A 22,135-nucleotide genomic window follows, 5' to 3' on the forward strand; every position below is an offset into this window, starting at 1 on the left:
GGGGGGAGGGGGGAGCAGGGTGGGAGGGAGAAAATGAGCTGACACCAGGGGCTCAAGTGGAAAGCAGGTGTCATAAGAATGATGAAGTCAACATATGTACTAAAGTGCTGGACACAGATGACGTATGTACAGATTGTGATGAGTTATATGAGCCCCTAATAAAATGATTATTTAATAAAAAAAAAAGAAGGAAAAGCCAAACTAAAGATTAAAAAAATTCTATCAATAAAAAATTGTCTAGGAGCAATGTCAAGTCCTGCGCACACACTCTTAGAAGTGCTACCTTATTCAAGACTGTGGCTATGAATCAGTTTACGTTCCTATACAGTAGAGTAGCAACTTCTGCAGATAGTGTGAGTTTGGTTCCAGACCACTCAATAAATGGAGTAGCCAAGAGTGCTCAAATCCTGTGCCACCAGGGCTCCTAATGTATACTAATAAACCATCTCTAGTTTCTACTCTTCCAAAAAAAAAGGAGTCAGAGGACCCACTCCCCCCTCACCCCAGTTCATATAAAAGTTATGTTTATATTCTACCAGAACAAAGCATTGAAACGCCCTCACTACCATGAAGTTGATTTTGACTCACAGCATCCTATAGGATAGAGTAGAACTGCCCTGTGAGTTTCCAAGGCTTAAATTCTTACATGAGCGAAAGAGCCATCTTTCTCTGGTAGAGCTGCTTGCAGCAGCTCAACTCATAACTCCACACCACCAGGGCTCCTTGTGTTTCGCCCTGGTGGTTATATCAGTTGGGTGTTGGACTGGTCATCACAGAGTCAGTGGATCAAACCCACCAGCCAGTCCTTATGGTAAAAGATGACGCTCTCTGCTCTCGGAAACATTTACAGTCTTGGCAACACTACCTGGGGGTTGCTACGAGTCTGCATCGATTGGATGGCAGTGAGTTTAGTCTGTGAAGTTTGCAAGGGTTTTATGAACAGAATTTTAAATATTGCGACCAAAAGATGGCACAGAGACACAGAGTGAACATGTGCTGTTGGGAAAGTGGTGCTGACATCCTTGTTCCACGCAACGTGGACAGAAACCTTCAATGTAGTAAAAACAGGCAGAATTTGTGAAGTTCAACAAGAGAGGTATGCCTGGAACTAACCAGTCACTTTGGAAATCCTAGACTTGCCATTTCCATGAAAGTCTGTTTGAAAGCTACCAAATTAACTCTCATTCGTATTGCTTACAGCAAAGTTATTTCTAGGCTGAAGGTTAATCTCGTGTCCTCAGAAATTACAAGCCAAACCCTCCTGATGTTATCCTTTGGGAAGGAGACAGTCTGTGTTCACATGTTTACTCAACAACTGGCCACAGTTCTAATGGCCGCAGCCTGGTTCATAAGGTGCATCTGAATCTGACCCTTCCCTACCTTTCCAGCCCTGCCTCTTGACTGACTCGTTCAGTTGTATCCTGGATACACACTTGTGACATTCCACATTAGCTGTCACACCCTACTGCCCATGAGGCAAGGGAGTGTGGGTTATGGGATCAGACTGCCCAAACAGTACTCCCTCTCTAACACTCACTAGCAATGCAAACTCTGAGTGACCAGAAAACACAAAGTAGAACTGTCCCTGTGGGTTTCCAAGATGGTCACTCTTTATGGGAGTCGAGCGCTTCATCTTTTCCCTGTAGAGTGGCTGGTGGTTTTGAACTGCTGACCCTGAAGTTAGCAGCCTAATACACTACAACACCAAGGCTACTCATGAATCAGAATCAACTCTGATGGTAAGTTTGAGGGTTTTGTTTTGTTTTGCTTTGTTTTCTCTTTAGCTATGTAAACTTAATTACTATCGAGGGTCAGAATGGAAAGAAGGTACAAATAGAATTCTCGTCTTAGCATTACTGTGCAGCTTAACCAAGGCAGTGCACATAAAACAACGAGAACTGGATCCAGAATGCGTTAGAAGTCAAAGGTTGGTATTCTGTCTACAATGTGTTGGTTTTGACAGCCTTTTCACATCCCTACCTCACATAGTAGCTGACATCATTCTTTGTGGTAACCCTACATGAAGCGCTGGGGAAGATATTCAATGGATGCTCAAGGAAAGTGTCACTCCCAACTCATGATTTGTTACATTAATAAAATTTAATTTTGTTAAGAACAAGGGCACTAACTTCTTGTTCTCCAAACCTATTCTCTCAACATTCACAATTAGAAATAGAACAGTGTCACATCTCGTTTTATAAACCTTTGTGGTGCTATGTCATAGTTCTAGTGTTAAAGCTATCTTAAACGCTGGACTGTCAAGGTCTTCTGCAGTCATAATTAAAAGTACTTTTAACTTCCAAAACTTCCTGTGCACCTGAACTGCACAAGGCAGTTCTTTTAGGAAAATTATCATTATGAATATAAAATTCACAGGTAGGTTTAGTTTGGATGTTTATTTAGGCCACTGATTTTTCAGTACAGACAGTCCCTGGATTACAAGCACCCAAATTACAGACAATCTTTACTTACTTTTTAATACTATATAAAATTGCTCTTACTTTAAAATGACTGAACTAACCCTTACAACAAAATCTTCATCACACTCACCTTTGAACTGTTGCAATTAGAGCTTTTTGATCATTTCAAAAAATTCCAGCCTCTCTTGCCTAAAGTGTGGCTACATAGAACCATATGTGCTAGTTGACTTTCCGATAATTCCGTTTAAATGACACGCTTAGGAATAGATCTTGTTTTTAGCCAAAGGATTGCCTGTCCTTAATCTGAGACCAATACTAGAGACTAGTTGTTGCTACGCATGAGCTTTACTGAGATAATCTGAACAAGACATTTTACTCCGTCTACCATTCTGTGCACAGACTCCCTTGGGCTCTCAACGCCTCACTCTCTTTGGTTGTCTCTTGACTTGACTTTCCTCTCTACTACACAATAAATAGAGTAGTGACAGGATAAACGGAGAGGGAGGATATATCTTAAAATGTTAAGTAGCCCCTAAAATGATTCTCTCCTAAGGGGGGATGATAAAACTAATAAAAGCCAGGGCTCCACAAATCATAGTCAAACATATCAGTTCAGTCTCCACTAATACAAACCTCAACTAGCTGCTGTGCTAGTTTATTGTTGTATTTTATGATTCTGGACATGATATCACCAGTATTTCAAATACCATAGTAACCCATGGTGGCCAGGTTTTAGGAGAGCTTCCAGACTAAAACAGACTAGGAGGAAAGGCTTAGTAATCTACTTCGATATATAAATCAGTCAACAATACCTTAGAGATCACAACAGAATCTTCTCCAACATAATGCTGGAAAACAAATCCCCTGGGCTAGAAGGTGATGAGTCCCCTAGGTAGCCACTAAGGATACCATTTAATAATGGACCCCGGTGTACCATCAACTGCGGACAATTTTTATTCTGTCTGTCATAGGAGGGCTGCCATGCAGTAGAGTGGACAGCAACCACTAACAGTGTAAATCCGAAGTCAATTATCCTAAGCATTATCTTTCTCCTCCCTCTAATTTGCAAGGTTTCGCTAAAGAGAAAATATACAAAATATCTTCATTTTCGTATTCAACAATCAGAAACCTAAGGATTTTTCCCCAATATAATTTTTGGGGGTTAGCATTAAAATTTTAAAAAATATTTCTTTTAATTTATTATTAATTAGGAGTTAATACATATATCACTTCATAGTTAAATCATGTCAAGCACGATTGTATAATTGCTGTCACATTCCATTTCCAAGTATTTTTTTTCTTCCTGGACTTCATTATATGTAATTTTTTGACATAACTTTGAGAGGTCTTTACTTCAAGATGTGCTCTTATTGATAAAGTAGAACCAGCTGATATTTAAGGAATGGACTGTGAAAATGATCCAGCTAGCCATAGCTGGATACTCAATCAGGGTCTTTCATAATCTAAAGTCCAATGTCTAAAGGGGCAGAGAAAATGTGGATTTGGGACCTGCTGGGCTCATCATATCTCTGAATGACTGTCAACATTTGCATAGATTTATCCAGGTAGGAGGAACACAGATAAGGGTGCTGCATGACTGGCTCACTCATGGCAGGAAGATGGCCAAGGACTGGCTGTGGGGTGCAGAGTTCAAATACCTGGGGAAAGGGCTGACCACAGTTAGAAGAGTAAGCAGTGAGGGCTGAGTTCCAGTCCTGATGGCAGCTGGAGTATATGTAGGGCAGCAAAATGAGATCTCATTCCTTCCACCAGGAAAGGTCACCAATCAGGACTTAGGATAGGGAACAGGGTGTTCTTAGAGACCGCCATTCCTGGGTTCTGCAGCCACACAGCTATTTCCAGGCCCTTCTCATGGGACAGAACCAAGATCCAATTCAGTACCTGCCTTGGTCAGGGCTGGAGGTGGAGAACATTAGTAACAAGTGTGGGGTAAGATTGAGATGATCCAGGACAGAATTTCAAATACTGATTCACTCACTCAACAAATACATGGAAATCTATTCTATGTGTTCAACACTGAATGCCAGAGAATAGGAGTACAGAGAATAGGAAAACATCCTGCATGGGGCCCTGGTGGCGTAGTGGTTACAAATTGGGCTGTAATCCCCAAAGTCAGCAGTTCAAAACCATTAGCCACTCTACAGGAGAAAGATGGGCTTTCTACTCCTGCAAAGAATTACCATCTCTGAAACTCAGGGGCCGTTCTCACCTGTCATACAGGCTCCTTGTGAAGTGGCATCATGTCAATGGCAGTGAGGTTGTTTTTTTTTTTTAATTTGGTTTTGTTTGGTTCTGTTTTGTTTTGAGAAGGCTCAGTGAGAGTTAAAGTAGGCTTTTTCCCTCTCTCACAAATTCTAACATTTGTAGCTTTTTGACTGCTACTGTTAGTCACTGCTGAGTCACCTCCATGTGTGCCGAGTAGAACTGTTTCATAAGTTTTCAAGACTGTCGTCATTTGAAAGCATATTTTCAAACCTGTCTTCTGAGGGGCAGCTGGGTAGGTGAGGCTGCCAACCTGTTGGCCAGTAGTTGAGTAATCAGTCGCTTGTGTAAGCCAGGGACTCCGCGAGTGGGCTTTGAATCCACAACTCCACAGAGTATGCAACAATGTTCAGTAACTTGAAAGCATTTGCACTCTATATATTGGCAAGTTTAATTCAGACTTGATGCACAGCTTAAAATCCCATTGTCATTACAACCTCACATGGAAGATGATCCCCTAAGAAAGGATGCTCCCCCCTCCCTTTCTGCTCATACCCTGTCTCGCCACTTGGTATGAGCTTCTAGAACAAAATTCTGAACCTTTCATTCCACACTTGGGGCATGATTCACCAAGCTCTTATACGGCAGATGCACCAACTGCAATTAATTAAGGGTACAGCTTAAGGCCAATACATTTTTATATAAACAGAAACAGAGGTCCCTAATAGATGCATCTGACGAAATACTGTGAATTCATTTTGAAGTAAGCTGGGAAATGTAAACCAGAGAAAACTCTGACTTGTGGCTGAAGCCACAGAACTGTTCCAAGACCTAGGGCCACTGTCTGTCCAATGATTGTCTGCCAGGATACCGTGGGGTACAACCTTTGTTCAATTAGTTACACTTATGTTACATATCATCACAGCCATTATGTTCTAAGGATAGATGGTGGGGACGCTTCATTTTGGGTTTGAAGACAACACTGTTGACACAGCAGTAGTCACACACCCATGTGAGTGTTCCTGGAACAAACAAAATGGGACTGAGGCACCTGCTGTTCATGGGCGTTGAGGGTGGTCTTTGGGGTGTGGCTGCTGGTGACAAGTTACATGGCATAATACTGGGTGGACGAGCTGGATAGTTACCATGGAGATGGAACTAGGCCTCAAAAGATGCTTTCATTTATGGCTCTGAATGCCTGAGTTTCATTCTCAGGAGAGCTGAAGTTTAAATTGAACCAGTCCTGGAAAGATAACCTAATTGACTTTTAAGTTCACCCACAACAAACACACCAAACTTGTTGCTATAAAGTCAACTCTAACTCATCACAAAGTTATATGACAAGGTAGAATTGACCCCAGGGGGGTTCCAAAGCTGTGACCTTTAGGGAGGTGGTGTAGCGGATGGTGGGATTGATCTACTGACCCTTTGGTTAGCAGCCAGGCCTGTGGCCACTGCCCTGCCAGGACTCGCAAACTCACAGTGAGGAGAAAACCACAAATGGCAGGTTTTTACAGAGAGGGTTTTCCTAGGGAACAGGTGCGGGAAGGTGAGGTGTGCGGGGACCTGTGATGCTGAGGGTGATTGAGGCTGGCTGGGCCACCGATAGAATGGAGCTCCTCACAGTTTAACCTGGTTAGCATCTAATCATAGTTCTTGGGCAATGCGAAGTTTAAGCGCTCAATTACTAACTTGGCTGGTGATTTGAATCCCCCCAAGGGTGCCTCGGACAAACTAGCCATCTGCTTCCACCCACCAATAAAACCCATGGAACTGCTGTACTGGTTAATACAGGGTTGCTATGACTCAGAATCAAACCAATCACTGCTAACAACAACGAATTCAAAGGTTGGTAGTTCTAACCCATCAAGGGGGACCTGGAAAAATCAGTTTGGTAATATCTTCTGCACCTGGGGTCACCATGAACTGGAATTGACTTAGCAGGAACTGGTCTTTCTATAGCCTCTAGTCAGAGGCAGGATACCTGCTGGGCCCATCCAATAGGAATTGTGTCTACTCCTTGCTTCAAATACATCATTTCAACACTACTGCTGTCCTCCCCATCATAGAAACCCCACTGTTGGCTACAGAAGCAATGAGATGTGAAGATATTTGCATAGCAGGATTGACCAAGAATAGGATCTGAGGTGGAGACTAAAACTTTAGTAGATCACTAGCACCTATGATATGATCCTTCCAGGGTGTGAGTGTGCTTGAACAGTTTTAGCACTATTATTTACTCATGAGCAAAGATGCAACCCTAACCATTCACATTGCTAGCTGCTTTGTAAGGGTGAGTCACTAAGCTACTAGGTAGGCCTAACTGACTTCCCAGAATCTTCCCAGGACAAAGTTTAGCAGCTCCTAACTCCTGCTGCAGGTATTGTATTCCATGAGGTAAGTGTCCACTGAAGTGATCACACATTGAAGGATTTGTCATGTCCTTGGGATACCGTCATGAGTGTCCAGAGTGCTGAAGGGTAAGCTATTCTAGGACATTGTCCCCACCATGGAGCCTCACTGCATGCTAGGCTAAGTCACACCACAACCATCTTGCAAAGAGGAGCGGATGGCTGTAGATCCTGGATGAGGTACAGGCAGGTGGGGCTTGGGGAAAGAGTACAAAGAGAAAGGTAGCTCATCGGCTCTGCTGTCATCTAGTGTCAGTGCATTTCCTCCCCGACCCAGCTGTTCTAAGCAAGTACCACTTCACGAGTAAGAGGCTGAGCTGTGTTCCAGACTTCCTGTATAAAACAATGACTCATCAGTGCTGTTGATAACACTGACTAGAAAATGTGGAAGCTTTCACATGGATGGACCGAGAAGGCTCTAGCTGCTTCTGAAGTCAGACATCCACATGCAGACAGACTCCAAGTACCGGTGACTGTCTTCGTGACATCTCTGGTTAGGCATGATCGGGAGTCCCTGCTCCCAGTCTGCTGCAACCTGCTGAGCTCCAGTGTCCAAAGTCAGCGTGTGACACCAGGAGGACAAGGTGAGGTGGCCCCTGTCCATGGGGCTGGTGGTACATGGACTCAGGCCATGAGAGCAGAGCAGACAGTGATGTTTCTCTTTTCTCTGGATGATGGGGGAGACTCCGCACCTCTAAAGCTCTGTGGCTTTGCTCCTCACTTCCAGTGTGAACGGAAAGCCTGGAGTTGTTCATTCCTGAGAATTTTTAACAGGCACCCACTTCACTGTTCACTCACAGCGACTGAGATTCTAATATATATGTCTTGGCATATATGGCATAATGCCTTGGCAATTTCATGGGGCTCTGTGGAGCTTCAAATGTAGGAAAGAGGGGCTTATTTTTAAAAATAAAATGTTCCTTTCATTTTGCCATTAGTTACTATTTGTTAGCAATGAGGGCAGATGCATTTTCTCTTTCAAATAAGTGTTGCACATGTTTTCACAAGTTTATGAAAACACTGAAGTTATAAGAGACAATTATTTGGGGGATACTGGTTCCTTATATGTGGCATCTCACTCCTATTAGACATTTCTTACCTAGAACAGGATAGACTGATTTTCGCAAAATTAATCTTTATGATGAAAAGGTAATAATTATGTGTTTTGCATCAAGACACACCTATCAAGAAAAGGTTATGTCTGTCTATATCAAATTGGCACCATGGCTGCCACAATGAGATCAAGCCTAAGAACAATTGTGAGGCCTGGGAAGCATTTCCTTCTGTTGTGCATGGGGCTGCTATGGGTCAGCACTCAACACCAATAATTTATATACATTATCTACCTACCTGCCTGCCTACCATCCCGGAATAGTATGAATGGTTAATATGCTTAGCTGGTAAGTTAAGTCCACATAGAAGCACTTTGGCAGAAGTAGATGTGATGATCTGCTTCCCACAAATCAGCCACTGAAGATCCTATCGAGTGAAGACTTGCTGGACATGGGCTTGCTGTGAGTTGGAGCGGACTCAATGTCAGCTGATGTACTATGCAAATGTTACATCAAATACCTTATATAGAGAGCCCTAGTGGTGCACTATTATGCATGGGTTGCAATCCACAAGGCCTGAAGTTCAAAACCACCAGGAACTCCTCAGGAGAAAGATGGGCTTTTCAACTTCCATAAAGAGTTACAGTCTCACAAACCCACAGGGGGCAGTTCTACCCTGCCCCATAGGGTCTCCATGAGTTTAAAGTGACTCAGTGGCAGTGAATTTTTTAAATGATCATATTAGCATTAGATATCAATATTATATATTAAAAACAGTGTTCCATCAATATCTTAGCACTTTGACTTGGTCTATAACTTGATGAACCTATAGAATCAGCAAGTGGAATAAGGGTTTTGTGGGAAAATCTTACCATAGTGAATGATGGGGGGAGTGTGGAGTGGAGATCCAAAGCCCATTAGTAGGCCACTGGAGATCCCCTTGCAGAGGGGTCTCGGGGAGGAGACGAGCCAATCAGGGTGCGATGTAACAACGATGAGAAATACAACTTTCCTCTAGTTCCTAAATGCTTCCTCCCCGCTCCCACTATCATGACAGGAATTCGACCTTGCAAGTCTGGCTAGACCAGAGGATGTACACTGGTACAGATAGGAACTGAAAATACAGGGAATACAGGGAGGATGAGCCCTACAGGACCAGTGGTGTGAGTGGTGAAACAGGGAGGGTAAAGGGAGAATGGGTAGGAAAGAGGGAACTGATTACAAGGAACTATGTGACCTCCTCCCTGGGGGACAGACAACGGAAAAGTGGGTGAAGGGAGATGTCGGACAGGGCAAGATATGACAAAATACCAATTTATAAACTATCAAGGGTTCATGAGGGAGAGGGGAGTGGGGAGGGAGGGGAAAAATGAGGACCTAATGTCGGGGGTTTAAGTGGAGAGAAAATGTTTTGAGAATGATGTACAAATACGCTTTACACAATTGATGTGTGTATGGATTGCGATAACAGCTGTATGAGCCCCTAATAAAATGTTTAAAAAAAAAAAAGGATTTTGTGGGAAAGGGGGCCCAGAGGTGGCGGTGGGGGAGAAGGCGTGATGATGGCAAGGGGTCCATAAAGAAAATGAGTGTTTGGAAAGTGATTGTGGTAGCATATGTACAATTTTGATGGAGGTGTCTGAACTATGGAATGATTTGCTACCTGTATTAATCCCAAATTAATAAAGAAAGAAGGGCACCGTATTACTTGCAAGATATGGTTGAATCTCCCTCTCTCATTTCTTTCTCTCCAAATGTTACCTCCATGAAGCTACTGCTAACTCAAGACCTTGTATAATTTGATACAAAGCTACTGACTTGCATCTGAAAGTGGATACTTATAATGCTCATTGTACCCTGTACTCTGGGCAAATTCCATCTGTGTCTCCTCAAGTTGGTTCTTAATACATGTAGAATGTTAAACACATGAAATAGCCCTACCAGTTGTCTAGCCCAGAACCCTGTACATAGTCTAAACTCAGTAATGGAATGGATTTGTTGTCTATATTTACTTTGTGTCTACAATCTGTGCATTTTTGTTTATGTTCTTTCTATATAATTCTCTCAACTATTGCTGCAATAGCCAATTGCCCCTCAGAGCCTTTTAAAATCTTAATCCTACACTAAAATAACACAATCTCCTTCAGGAAATTCTCTCTAATTCACACAACCAGCAGTGATTATCCCGTGTTCCTTACTGTAGACTGTAATTCGGTTTTAATAGTTAATATACATACTGTCTTATAGGGTAATTCTTTACATACATGTATAATCTCTTAACTCAGTGTATTCTTGAAAGAATAATCACTTCCTCATAGCCTTAGATTTAAGCTTTGTAGGAAGAAAGTACTTAGGAAGTAGCTGTGTAATAAATTTGTTGAAAAACAATTCAATCCCACCTTGATTTATTATATTATTCCAGCGTGTCTTCATGACACAACGTGGATCTTAAGGTTGCTTGATTTTGAGCATATTGACCCTGTGCACATCAAAGCCAAACACTGCAGGCGCCACGCCATTCACACACTTGTTCTGCTTGCGTCCATTGTCGCAGCGTCTGGGGCGATCCATTTCCTCAAGAATTTTCTTTCTCAGAGACCCCCACTACCTTACCAGTCCTTTTGCAGGGATTGGTCTCTCCAAGGTACATGACATGGAGCCTTGCCATCCTGCCTTTTAAAAATTATATATCTTATTGGGAGCTCTTAGAGATAGCGCTACATTCCATAATTCAATCACATAGAGCAGCATTGTACAACTGCTACCAGTCAGTTTCAAAACATTTTCTTTCTTCTTGAACTCCTTGATATTAGCTCCCCCCCTGGAACCCTTAGTTTTATTTTTATATTTTTGGCCACATCTTACACCATCCATTATATCCAATTATGTACAATTTGGTTGTTTGCTTGCTGGAGTGTGGTTATCAGTCATCAGTGCTATCAGCTGCTCCCCCTCACCTCTCACTTCCCATTCCCTCAGGGAACCATTACTCCTGTTACTGTTTCTGAAGGGTTATCTATCCTGGCTTTCATGTATTGAACGATCTTAATTGTGCAAACAAGCATATGCAAGTCTAACATGATTAATGAAATAAAACAAATAACAACCATAGTAGTAAGGGGAGAAAAGATTAAAGAACTAGAGGATAGTTATGTGCTTCATCCGTGCTATACCACACCCTGATTTATCATCCCTTTCATGTGGTTATTCTGAGAGGGACTGTCCAATTAACTTGCAGATGGGTTTTGGGTCTCCACTATATCCCCACCCCTACATTGATTTGGTTGCTTGGTTTTGAACTTCTGATACCTTTTCCTACTGCTCGGGTTACAGAGAATGCTCAATTGCCACCGAATGACATAGATTTATGAGCAAATATATACCAGGACCATCTTGGAACTATAATTTTAGCCCTAAAATCTTTATGTGGATTTCTCATTGACAGAATCATTCCGGAAGCAATGTTGACGTAATCAGCTGATGATTTAACTCATGAAGCCCTTGGAGAAAAAGGCATTGCAGAAACACCTGATTCTGGTATAAAAAGTTTTTCTGAGGGTAGGTAAATCTGCCTGGAGGAGAAGATATAGAGCCTCAATTAATGGCTGCAAGGCAGAGAGAAAGCATCTATTATGACACATCAGATACTATAATGATGGCAGTGTTCAGTGTCTACTCATTGAAGCTCCCTTAGGACAATTAGAATTAATAAACAATCCTCCCAGGGCCAGTATATTTCTAATTGGGTTCATCTGCCCAAGCATCTGCTAGAGGCAAGGCCTCAAGTATCAACTTTCTCCTTGGCAGAGAGCTCTGCCCTCGTCCATCAGCTCCTAGGTGTGTTTTCTCCAGGGATGCTTCCAGGGTTCACTGAATCAGCAGGGCCCACGTCTTTCACTAAGCAAATTGAATACCACTGGCTCGCGAAACTACTCAGGTATCTTTCCTTAATTCCTTACCTATATTTTCAGTCTGTCTTATACAATGGGGGAGAAAAATAAAATGATGGGGCTGCAATCCAGACCTGGCAGGGAAAAGAACACATGGTCCATGAATGTCATCTGAGATCAACCCCTGGCATGTGCTCATTTTGGCTGAATGTATTAGATAATTAGCCAGAGCTTGCTCACACACACACACACACACACCTTCCTTCTTATGTAAACAACATACCCCATCCTCAAGAATCCCCTGGTCATGTTGAGGTATTATTATGGAACAGCCACATATTGCAAGAGATTTTTAGTTAGCCAACTAAGAAAAAATAAAGTAGAAAAAAAAAAAGGAAACAATTTTTCCTGTGCTAAATTGCTTTCTGCTAAGTTATACTATTTAGGCTGACTCTAAACCATTTGTTATGCTCCAGCTCCCCCAAATAACCATCCAAAGCAACAGAATGTAAACATATTTATGGGAATGGGGTCTGGTAACGTAAACAAGGTCAGAGAAAAATAGGAAGACCCTTAATAAGATGGATTACTGGATGCAGCAACGGGGACCACCATAACAGCGATTGTGAGGCTGGGGCAGGGCCTGACCGTGTTTTGTTCTGTTGTACATCAGGTCTCCATGAGCCCAAAAACAGGAGCACCGAACACCACCTAGCAACATTTTGTTCTCCACTCTCCTGATGACGTCAGCTTGACTACAGCGTAGAAGCTGCAGACCCCCTAGGTTTAAAACACAGTCTGAGCTCTAATCTCTCAACTACAGGTGGATTTTATGGCTCCCCCTATCTTTTCTTTGCCATCCTTTTTATTCCACGTGTTTGTGGAATTCCTTAGACCTTGCCTTGTAGAATCAATGTGACCTTAATGAAGAAAGTAAAGATTAACCCACCCCTGGGACAGCAGAGGCTCTCAGCTGTAATTGTTTGGCTCAGAACCAGGGTCTAAAACCAGCCATGGGAAAAGCTGCTGACATGACGCCGACAATTCTCTCTATGTTTGACTTGCATAATGTTGACATTCTAACACCAGAGAGACCCAAAAATATTTCAAACAATTATGACTTCTCTCCTATAAATAGTTTACAATTGCTTTAAGAGATAAAATAACGTATTTTATCCTTCTTATTTTCTTGGTTGCTCTGGTCACCCTGAGCCAACCTCTGCCATGGGCTTATTTTGGGATGGAAGGTCAAGAGGACATCATAAGGTGCTAACTCTATGCTCACACTGTTTCTTCAATAGGACTTGCCAGGGAGCTAGGGAGTCTGTTACTCCCTAAGCAATAACTGGCCATGACGCTACAGCTTGGGAGAAATATGTAGTGGGAAATATGTTGCCTTCCTCCTCTGCTGAGGTTCAAGCAAGGAAAGAAAATCAAGTGTCCAAGAGGACCTTTCAGAGACTCCCATCCCTTTATGAGGGGTTTTTACTCCCGGGCAGAAAAATCCTCTTACCCTTCCCTTTCACTTACTCTTCTTTGGTCCCGTTATTTTGCCCATGAGATTGACATTTCAGTAAGACTTCTTCAGGAGGAGGGGAGTTCTAAAAAGGAGAGGAGAGCCTATACCAATGGGTCCAGGAAGTCCATGACTTTGGGGGGCATTATTCATCTAATTTAGGCATCTAATCCCTTCTAACTGAACCAAATGATTATCACCCAGATAGTAAGAGGTTAAGTTCATTTAAAACCTGCAATTTCTGCTCTCAGAGAATATGATTAAGAAACTTTAATTCTAAGCTCAGGAAATAGACTATGACAATCTTAGTCATAGGCAAAACTGAGTGTTCACCGCCTTAGTAACCACTCAATGCCTATCAATCTCTCTTCTATAGCCTCAAGACAAAGGGACCTGGTGTGTTCTCAACCGAGATGCTCTTGGTGTGATTACAGCATTTATGTTGATGTGAAGATATCAGATGCCAAAGCTGGATATGCCTCCTTAAACATCTCCCACTTTCTGATTTTAAAAGCATGACAAGTTTTCAATTGGTCACTATTTTAAAAAAGCACATCATTAATGAAATAATCCGAAGAACCTTCATTTCACAAAGAAAGTTCAATGCTGTTTCAAAACACTGGTACGTGGGAATGGGACAGCAGAACTCACCCTCAGTCCCAGGAAAAGCATCACTTGAGCTTGCCAGTGCCAACGTCAAGAACAGCTGCCAGAGATGCATACCTGTAGGACCTGCAGACACGGAAAGAGTAAGATGAAGCCAAGCCATGAAAACAACCAGTTCCATTAAACACTGCTCCGAAACTGGCGAAGACATCATGAGTTGACATGTCAGTTCTAGAAGGAGACCTCGTAACTTTTGTTACCCCCATGGGTCTCATAGCGTCATCCTCTCTATGAGAGCAAACAGCAGGATGCAATAAGTTCCTATCCCAAGGACGACCAGAGAAGGATTGATGCCTTCACATGACTCCTTTGGAACAAGGATGGTGAGACTTTGACTCATACGCTTTGCACATGTTGTCCTCACTCGTTGCCATCAAGGCAATTCCAGCCGATAGTGACCGTATAGGGCAGGGCAGAGCTGCTCCTGGTGGGTCAATGAGACTCTCACTCTACAGGAGTAGAAAGCCTCAGCTTTCTCCAAGGAGCACTTGGTTTCAAACTGCTGACCTGACAGCAGCCCAACTCATTGCCCAGCGCACCCCCAGGGCTCCTTGGGCATGTTATGAAGAGGAACCAATTCGCAGGGAAAGACATCATGCTTAGTAACATAGAGGCTCAGCAGAAAAGAGGGAAATTCTCCATGAGATGAATTGACACACTGCTTGCCGCAATGGGCTCCCAAGATAGCAATGATTGGGAGGATGGGGTCGGCCCGGGCAGGGCTGCATCCTGTTGTTCACAGGGTTGCTATGAGTCAGAACCAATGGCTGACATTAGATAGCACCTAATGTCTCAACAGGAGTGCTTGCTTCAGGAAATAATATGGGCACTAGAGATTTTCAAGTCCTGGCTTGAATTCCTCTGGAAATAGAAGAACATGTTAGTACTATGACCAACCATGCCGCTGAGCTGAACAAGCCATAAAAGGGGAAGCAAATGCAAGTCTTTAGTCTGTTTCCCAGTGACTCAAGAACCTTCCAACACTGGCTAAGGAGCCCCGAGGGAGAGCAAAGGAGAAGGTGAGATGTGAATGCAACCCAAACATCCACTTCCTTGGCGGCCTCCTATAAACACAGCGTGTCCATACGGGGTTAGTTTTATGACGGTGTATGGTCTCCCATAGACCTAGGACTCCGACCACCTCAAACACTGAGAGACCTTAGTTTGTGGCCTTTCCTGACATTTGGAATCTCAAGTGTGACCTCACTGGAGCCCTTTAGCCTGATGTATGAGTGAATGCACCAAGCAACACATAATTTTACCTGGAAGTATGCATAAAATAAACTTGTTTGCATAAAACAAACCAGTTGTCTAAATCCAGCATCTCTAAAGAGATGTGGGTTGTTTATAGTGAACTCAGCATATTGACAACAAATGTTAGCTATATTAAAGGGTAACTGATATACATACAAGCACATTTGTATGTCTCTATATACATGCATGTATACAAATATATTTGCAAGTCTCTCAGGCATCCGGGATCATCACACTGGGTGCTCCAGCAGGGCATCTATTGGCCCTTGCTTTGATTTCTGTGCACACTTGAAAACAATGAAGTTACCCTCTGTTTATTTTCTGCAGCCTATAAGGGTGATTCTCAGCTATGGCTGCAGACTTCCTCATAAGCATGCATTTGCTGCGGGACAGAAACAGTCAAGTGCTGCACTACTAACCAAAAGGCTGGTGGTTTGAATTAACAGGAGGTATCATCAGAGAAAGGCCTGGCATCTGCTCAGAAAAGGTCACAGCACAAGAGCCCCATGAAGGAGTTCTACTCCGCACACCATAGGTGGAGTTGTCATGAATTGGAATCCACTTGACAGCAACTGCTGTTGTTGTTGAATACGTTGGCTGATATTTTATCATTCTATTTATAAATATTGGACAGCCCATTTCTTTGTTCCATATAATTTCATGCTCTTAAAAATATTCTTATTTAAGGAAACAAATCTACATGAATTATCTTCATGTTTCTGAATAGCTATGTACATACCCATATATGTATAAGAAATCCCCTCCCCCTTATAGCTTCAGGGGGTCATAAACTTGAGTCACTGTTATTACAACATGTGTCGTTAATTCCTAACTTGAAGACTCTGGGCTGGTGTCTTTGTATCCGTCTTAACTACTCTGCGGAGGTGAGCCACTGAGCACCTTCCCCTATGTCCTTCATTACTAGGTGAACAGGCTACATGACTACAGTTTGTAGACTCTAGCAAAAAGATGTATATGAGGGGGCTTCACAATTCCACTATCAGTTAACTCCATTTTTTCCCACCAGATTTTGAAGACAAAAACCCTCACATTTGCTGTCATCATGTCGATTTTGACTCATAGTAAAGGTATTCTCTCTTTCTTTCTCACTACTACAGAGTCAGTGCTGAGACTCATAGGGATGCTATTGGGTAGGGTAGAACGGCCTCTGGGAGTTTTTCGGTCTGTAACTCTTTATGGTCATAGAAAGTCCTGTCTTTCTCCTGTGGAGAGGCTGGTGGTTTTGAATATAGCAGCCCAACATGCAACTATATTGCCACCAGGGTTCCCATAACTTCTTGAAATACCCTCATCTATATCTGTATATATATAAAATATGATATAAGCTAAAAAATTCCACCCCTATCATAACTGAATGTTAGTCTAAATCTGATTTTTTAAAATATTTTTCTAGGAAATGGGCTTCTAATTAAAATTATCAGTGGACCAACCTCAATAGCTATTTTGCGAGAGAAAGATATAGCAGTAGAATTGTGTAAAGATTTATCGTTTTAGAAAACCCTCTGAGGAAGTCCTACCATCTCGTGTAAGGTATGAAGAGTCAGGACCAATTCCACAGCACTGGATTTGGATTGGATTTGGACTCTGGCAATCTTATTAGATCTCTTCTACTTTAAGAAGTTTTAGGGCAAATAAAATTCTATCGACCCTCTTTTTTTTGCTATTCTACCCCTCATCTGTAAATTTGTCAAACTTTGGTGTCTCGTGAGTTGCTGTGCTGCTGGAAGCTAGGACAGTAGCCACTGGTATTTGGACATGCAGTAGAAGATCCCTGGTCATTGAAAAAGGCAGAAAAGGTATAAAACTGAGGTGGATGTTATAAGAAACTTAGCACTTGCTCTTAAATGTAGAATGGATAAGCAACAGTAAGAGATAATGAAGTACAAGGGTTGAACAGAATATTTCAATTATGCAAATATCTGAAGTTAGAAAAGTAAAAGGGAATAACATGCTTAGCATTTTTCAAGCTGAAAGAGCTGGGGATAAAAAAGCCAAGCCTGGAGTAGTAATATTGAAGGAGCCTATGAGTAAAATAAAGGAGCCCTGGTGGTATCAGGTAAGCATTGGCCTGCTTACCTGACAAGCAAGATGGACAGCTCAAACCCACCTTCTCCTTCAAGGGAGAAAACTGAGGTCTGCTCCCACAAAGATTTACCTCAGAAACCCTTATCGCGTCAATATGAGTCGGACATGACTCCATGCTACTGGGTTGGGTTTTTATGGGCACGATATTAAATGACACAGGAAGTATCAAAAGAAAATGGAAGGAATACACATGGTCATGTAACAAAAAGCCTTGATCAGTGTTTGATGATATCAGGACGTAGTATACGATCAAGAACTGATGATATTGAAGGAAAAAGTTCACACGACACGGGCAATATTAGAATTGCAGATTCCAAAATGAGAGGTTTCAAAAAATGGACGCAATGCTGGAAACACTCATCTCTTCGATGGAACCAGGCCAACTGGTAGGAAGATGTCTACATCTGTGCCCTTTCCAAAGAAATGCAATCTTTGGAAATCACAAAAAATATGTGTCAAGGTTGAATAATTTCACCAAATTCACTCAAACTGTATGCTAAGCCAATGATCTGAGAGCATAACGATTGGAGGACGACTCAGGAACATCTGTGATATTGCCTATTGAACAGGAAGAGTACTTGTAGCACAAAGAGAAGATCAAAGACGACAGCTTTCACTATAAATTACATCTCAACATAAAGCAAACAAGAATCCTTACAAATGGGCAACGTGATAGATGAAGAAGCGATTACAGTTGCTAAGAATTTCATTTTACTTGATTCCACAATAAATGTCCATGCAAGCAGTAGCCAAATATTATATTACCTTAAGTAAATCTGTGAAAGACCTCTAAAGAGGTCACTTTGAGGATAAAGGTACAATAATTGCCATGGTATTTTCAATCACCTCATACACATGTGAACCTGGACAATTCATAAAGAAGGCCAAAGGAAATTTGATGCCTTTAAATCATGTTGTCCTCTCTTGCACCACCATCAAGTCAATTCTGACTCATAACAACCCTATTCTGGTAATCACATAATCTGGTGTCAATTTGAGAGGATTAACAGTGAAGGAGTGGAGTCTGGCCTGTCAATCAAGATATAACCAATGAGCCTTCTGTGTGGGTATGGCCTTCTCCTGAGAATTCTGGGAAATCCTGTATTTCCTCCTTAGAGGCAGGAGACACCTCTCTCTCTGCTCACTCCCTGGGAGACACTGCAGCTGACAAGACACATGGAACGAGGCTAGTGCCCTGAGCTGGAGAAGCCACATGGGCATAACCTAATGAAACCAGATCTCTGAAGCCAGAGAAGCCACATAGAGACCCCTGCTAGCGCTGAGATGCTTACAATGCCACTGGATCCAAAGACTTTCTACCTACTGGCCTGTGATCCTCTGAATTTGGTGTCATTGTATGTGTTTCATGAGCCTAAAGAGGACTTTATTGATTGGTATCAGATATATGGGCTAATATGGACTTATGGGCGTGGACTGCATTGAGTTGGGATGCTTTATTAATGTAAAATTACCCTTTATATGAAACTCGCTTATACTCATATGAGTTTCTATGGATTTGTTTCTCTAGTCTACCTGGACTGACACACCTACAGAACCCAAGTAGAAAGTCCCTGTGGGTTTCTGAAACTGGCAATTTTTCTGGGAGTAGAAAGCCTCATCTTGCTCCTACAAAGCTGTTGGTGGTTTCCAACTGCTGACCTTGCAATAGCAGCTCAATGGGTAACCCACTAAGCCACCAAGACTCCCATGAATTATAGTGTTAGTGACGAATAGTGAGTACACTAGGGACTGCCAGACCAAACCCATTTGTCTTGGAAGAAGTACAAGCTAATATGCTTCTTTAAAGCAAGGATGGCAAGACTTCATCTCTTGTCCTCTGGATATGAAAGGACTAGTCACAGGAGAAGGCCATGAAACATAATAAAGTAGAGGCTCAGTGAAAAGGAGGAAGCCTCAAGGGGTGGAATGAAGCAGTAGCTGTAACATTGGAGTCAACTGTAGCAATGAATGTGATGGTAGAGCAGGACTGGTCAGTGTTTAGGAGGTACCCAGGGTTGCTATGAGTTGGAATCGACAGGACGGCACCTAATATCATCATCTTGATGTCAGATTAGAAAAATACACTTCCAGGGACCAGAGAGCCTTCTTTATTTTTTGGATAAGGAAGTTAACAAGATACTTTCTCTGATTTGGAAGTCACCTCTTGACCCATCTCAAAAGATCAAAACAGATGCCAAGCATAAGTGAATGTTGCTTCAGATCAATGGCAGATGGGTTCTTTTCTATCCGCAGGTCTTTGGATGCCGGCAAATGAACTTCACATCTATCAAATAAGAAACTAATATTATCACAAATTATGTATAAGCCAAGCTTGTCTCTACAGAACACAGTTCTATCTTGAAAAACCAAACTAAACCAAGCCAAACAAAACAAACCAGAACCCCAGAAGCAAAATTAACCAGCAAATGACTTACACACTCCTGTGATAGTTGAAACAGTGATGTGTTGCTTGCCCACGCAAGTAATGTCAAGAAGAGTTGACCACTGCCCCCTGGGAACTGTGGATGGGAACTTGATGCTAACACTCTAACCAGAGGGGGGATCCTGGAGGGGGACACAGAAATGTGACTGGATTGAGGAAGAGTCCACTGGTGGAGACTCTCTATATTGAAGGTGGCTTGCTAGGAATGACACTGGAATGACTTCATCCCCTTTGTACCCCCCTGAGGTTCCCAAGTGTCACAAACAGTTTGTACCCAACTCTAATCAAAAGGTTAGTGTTTTCAACCCACCCAGTAGCACTGTGGACAAAAGACATGGTGATCAGCCAAGAAAGCCCTATGGAGAAATTATGCTCCATGAAACCAGGGGTTGCCAAGAGGCAAAACAGACTCCACCACAATGGATTTGTTTACACGTTTGAATTCCCCCTGCGAACCCTCTCTAGAGCCACCACATGGCCCAGGTCAGAGGACGATCTGTTACATTTGATTTTAAATTGTCCCCATCAGCTTTGCAAAGTCTCATGTGGCAGCTTCCAGTTGAATGCAGGTCTTTTTTATTTTATTTTTTTACTAGCTTGGAGCTGAGATAAAATGTCCTTAGGAGAGAATAGAGGGAAGCGGATTTTTTGGTGAAAATCCATCAGAGATAAACCCGATCGGAGCAGAAGACAGTCGTCTTACTTCCCTTTCCCCCAACTTCGTTTAAATCGCTCACCCCCACGTATTATCTACGTCTGTTAACTTAGAGGTACAGGCTCCCACCCAAATCGCCTTTTTCAGACACTCCTCTTATAACTTAAATTAAGGCAGGCATCAGTCAAGGAATCTACCAAATTGTGCCTTAGTCTATTAGGGTATTAAACCTGCAATATATTTCTAGGGAAATACTTCTCGAAACTTCTTATGATATTTATGCATTTTTTGGCTATCGCATCATGGTAAGATTTTCAGCAAGAAAAAAAAAAACAACCCTACAAAACTGGACTTCTATTTGTGCAGAATGGAACTCATGCCAACTCCATTCTCCAGGCAGGAGATATTTTTGTCTGCTCCCCCTCCATCCCAGGAGAGCCTATTTAAACCTAGCTAGCATGGTTTTGCCAGCCAGCTAGCACGGATTTTAATTTTATAGACGACCCAGCCAAAGAAGGCTCGAAGTTACATAGTTTGGTGTATGGCATGCTGATGTTTACTCCTTTTATTTTTCAGTTCATAAACAATGGAGAGCAATAGAGGTTAGAAATATTATTTTCCCAAAGGCAAAAAAAAAGAAATTGATTCCAATTGTTTTCATCTAAAATTACCAAGTGTTTATTGAGCTACTAGTGCCTGTCAGCAGTATTTAAGGCACAATGGAAAGATAAAAGCAATGAAAAACTTTGTTCAAGAAGAATTCACGGTATGCAATCCAGGCACATGGAAGTGCTAAAAGAAAGCAAATCTAACAAGCTGAAGTGAACCAAAACAAGCCAAATCACAACAAACTCACTGCTATTGAGTATACACTGACTCATGGGGATCCTACAGGACAGGACAGAACTGCCCCCGTGAGTTTCTGAAACTCTAACTCTTGATGAGAGTAGATAGTCCTTTGTCTTTGGAGTGGTTGGTGGTTTCAAACTGCTGACCTTATGGTTAGTAACCCAGGGCGTAACCACTATGGTACCAAGGCTTCCACGAAGAGAAATAATAGATCTAAAAATGGAGACTCAGAATACAGAAAAATCAGCAACTGAACGGAAGGAGTTAAAATTAAAACTAAGTGATAGGAAAGGAAAAGAGGTAGAGGGTGGGTAGGGAACTTACATACTTGGTAAAAACAAGATAGTGTAAATGTGCATGTTTAGGGTGGTGCTGTGAGGAAGCTAATGGGTTTGATAACAGACTCAGATCAAGAGTAAAGGAATACAAAACCAGGGGAGCAGAGAGGGATCACACTGGAATAGCTTTTTATATTGATAAGAAGTCACTGGAGGTCTTGGGTAGGTAATTAATATGCAAAAAGTGGGTTTTTCTTAGTGTAAATCTGTTCCTGGTGCATTTCTTAACTTCCTGTCATTGAGGAATGTTGACTAGACACAGGAGATGATAAAGAAAAAAGTGCCCATCACAAATGGCTTTGAATATATATA

General features: G+C 42.2%; 1 protein-coding gene across 1 annotated transcript in view; it reads right to left on the reverse strand.

The window, feature by feature from the left end:
• Positions 1-22,135, reverse strand: part of GHR (growth hormone receptor) — a 198,849-nt gene that overhangs the window by 155,797 nt on the left and 20,917 nt on the right. Inside the window, exon 2 of the mRNA XM_045285247.1 lies at positions 14,164-14,244. Coding sequence (XP_045141182.1) covers positions 14,164-14,233 — 70 coding nt within the window. The 5' untranslated portion in view covers positions 14,234-14,244. The remainder of the gene's footprint in view (positions 1-14,163; positions 14,245-22,135) is intronic.

The sequence above is a fragment of the Echinops telfairi genome, unplaced genomic scaffold (genome assembly GCF_000313985.2).
Source record: "Echinops telfairi isolate 266 unplaced genomic scaffold, ASM31398v2 ScPeMD7_7469;HRSCAF=8507_1, whole genome shotgun sequence".
Taxonomy (NCBI): Eukaryota; Metazoa; Chordata; class Mammalia; order Afrosoricida; family Tenrecidae; genus Echinops; species Echinops telfairi.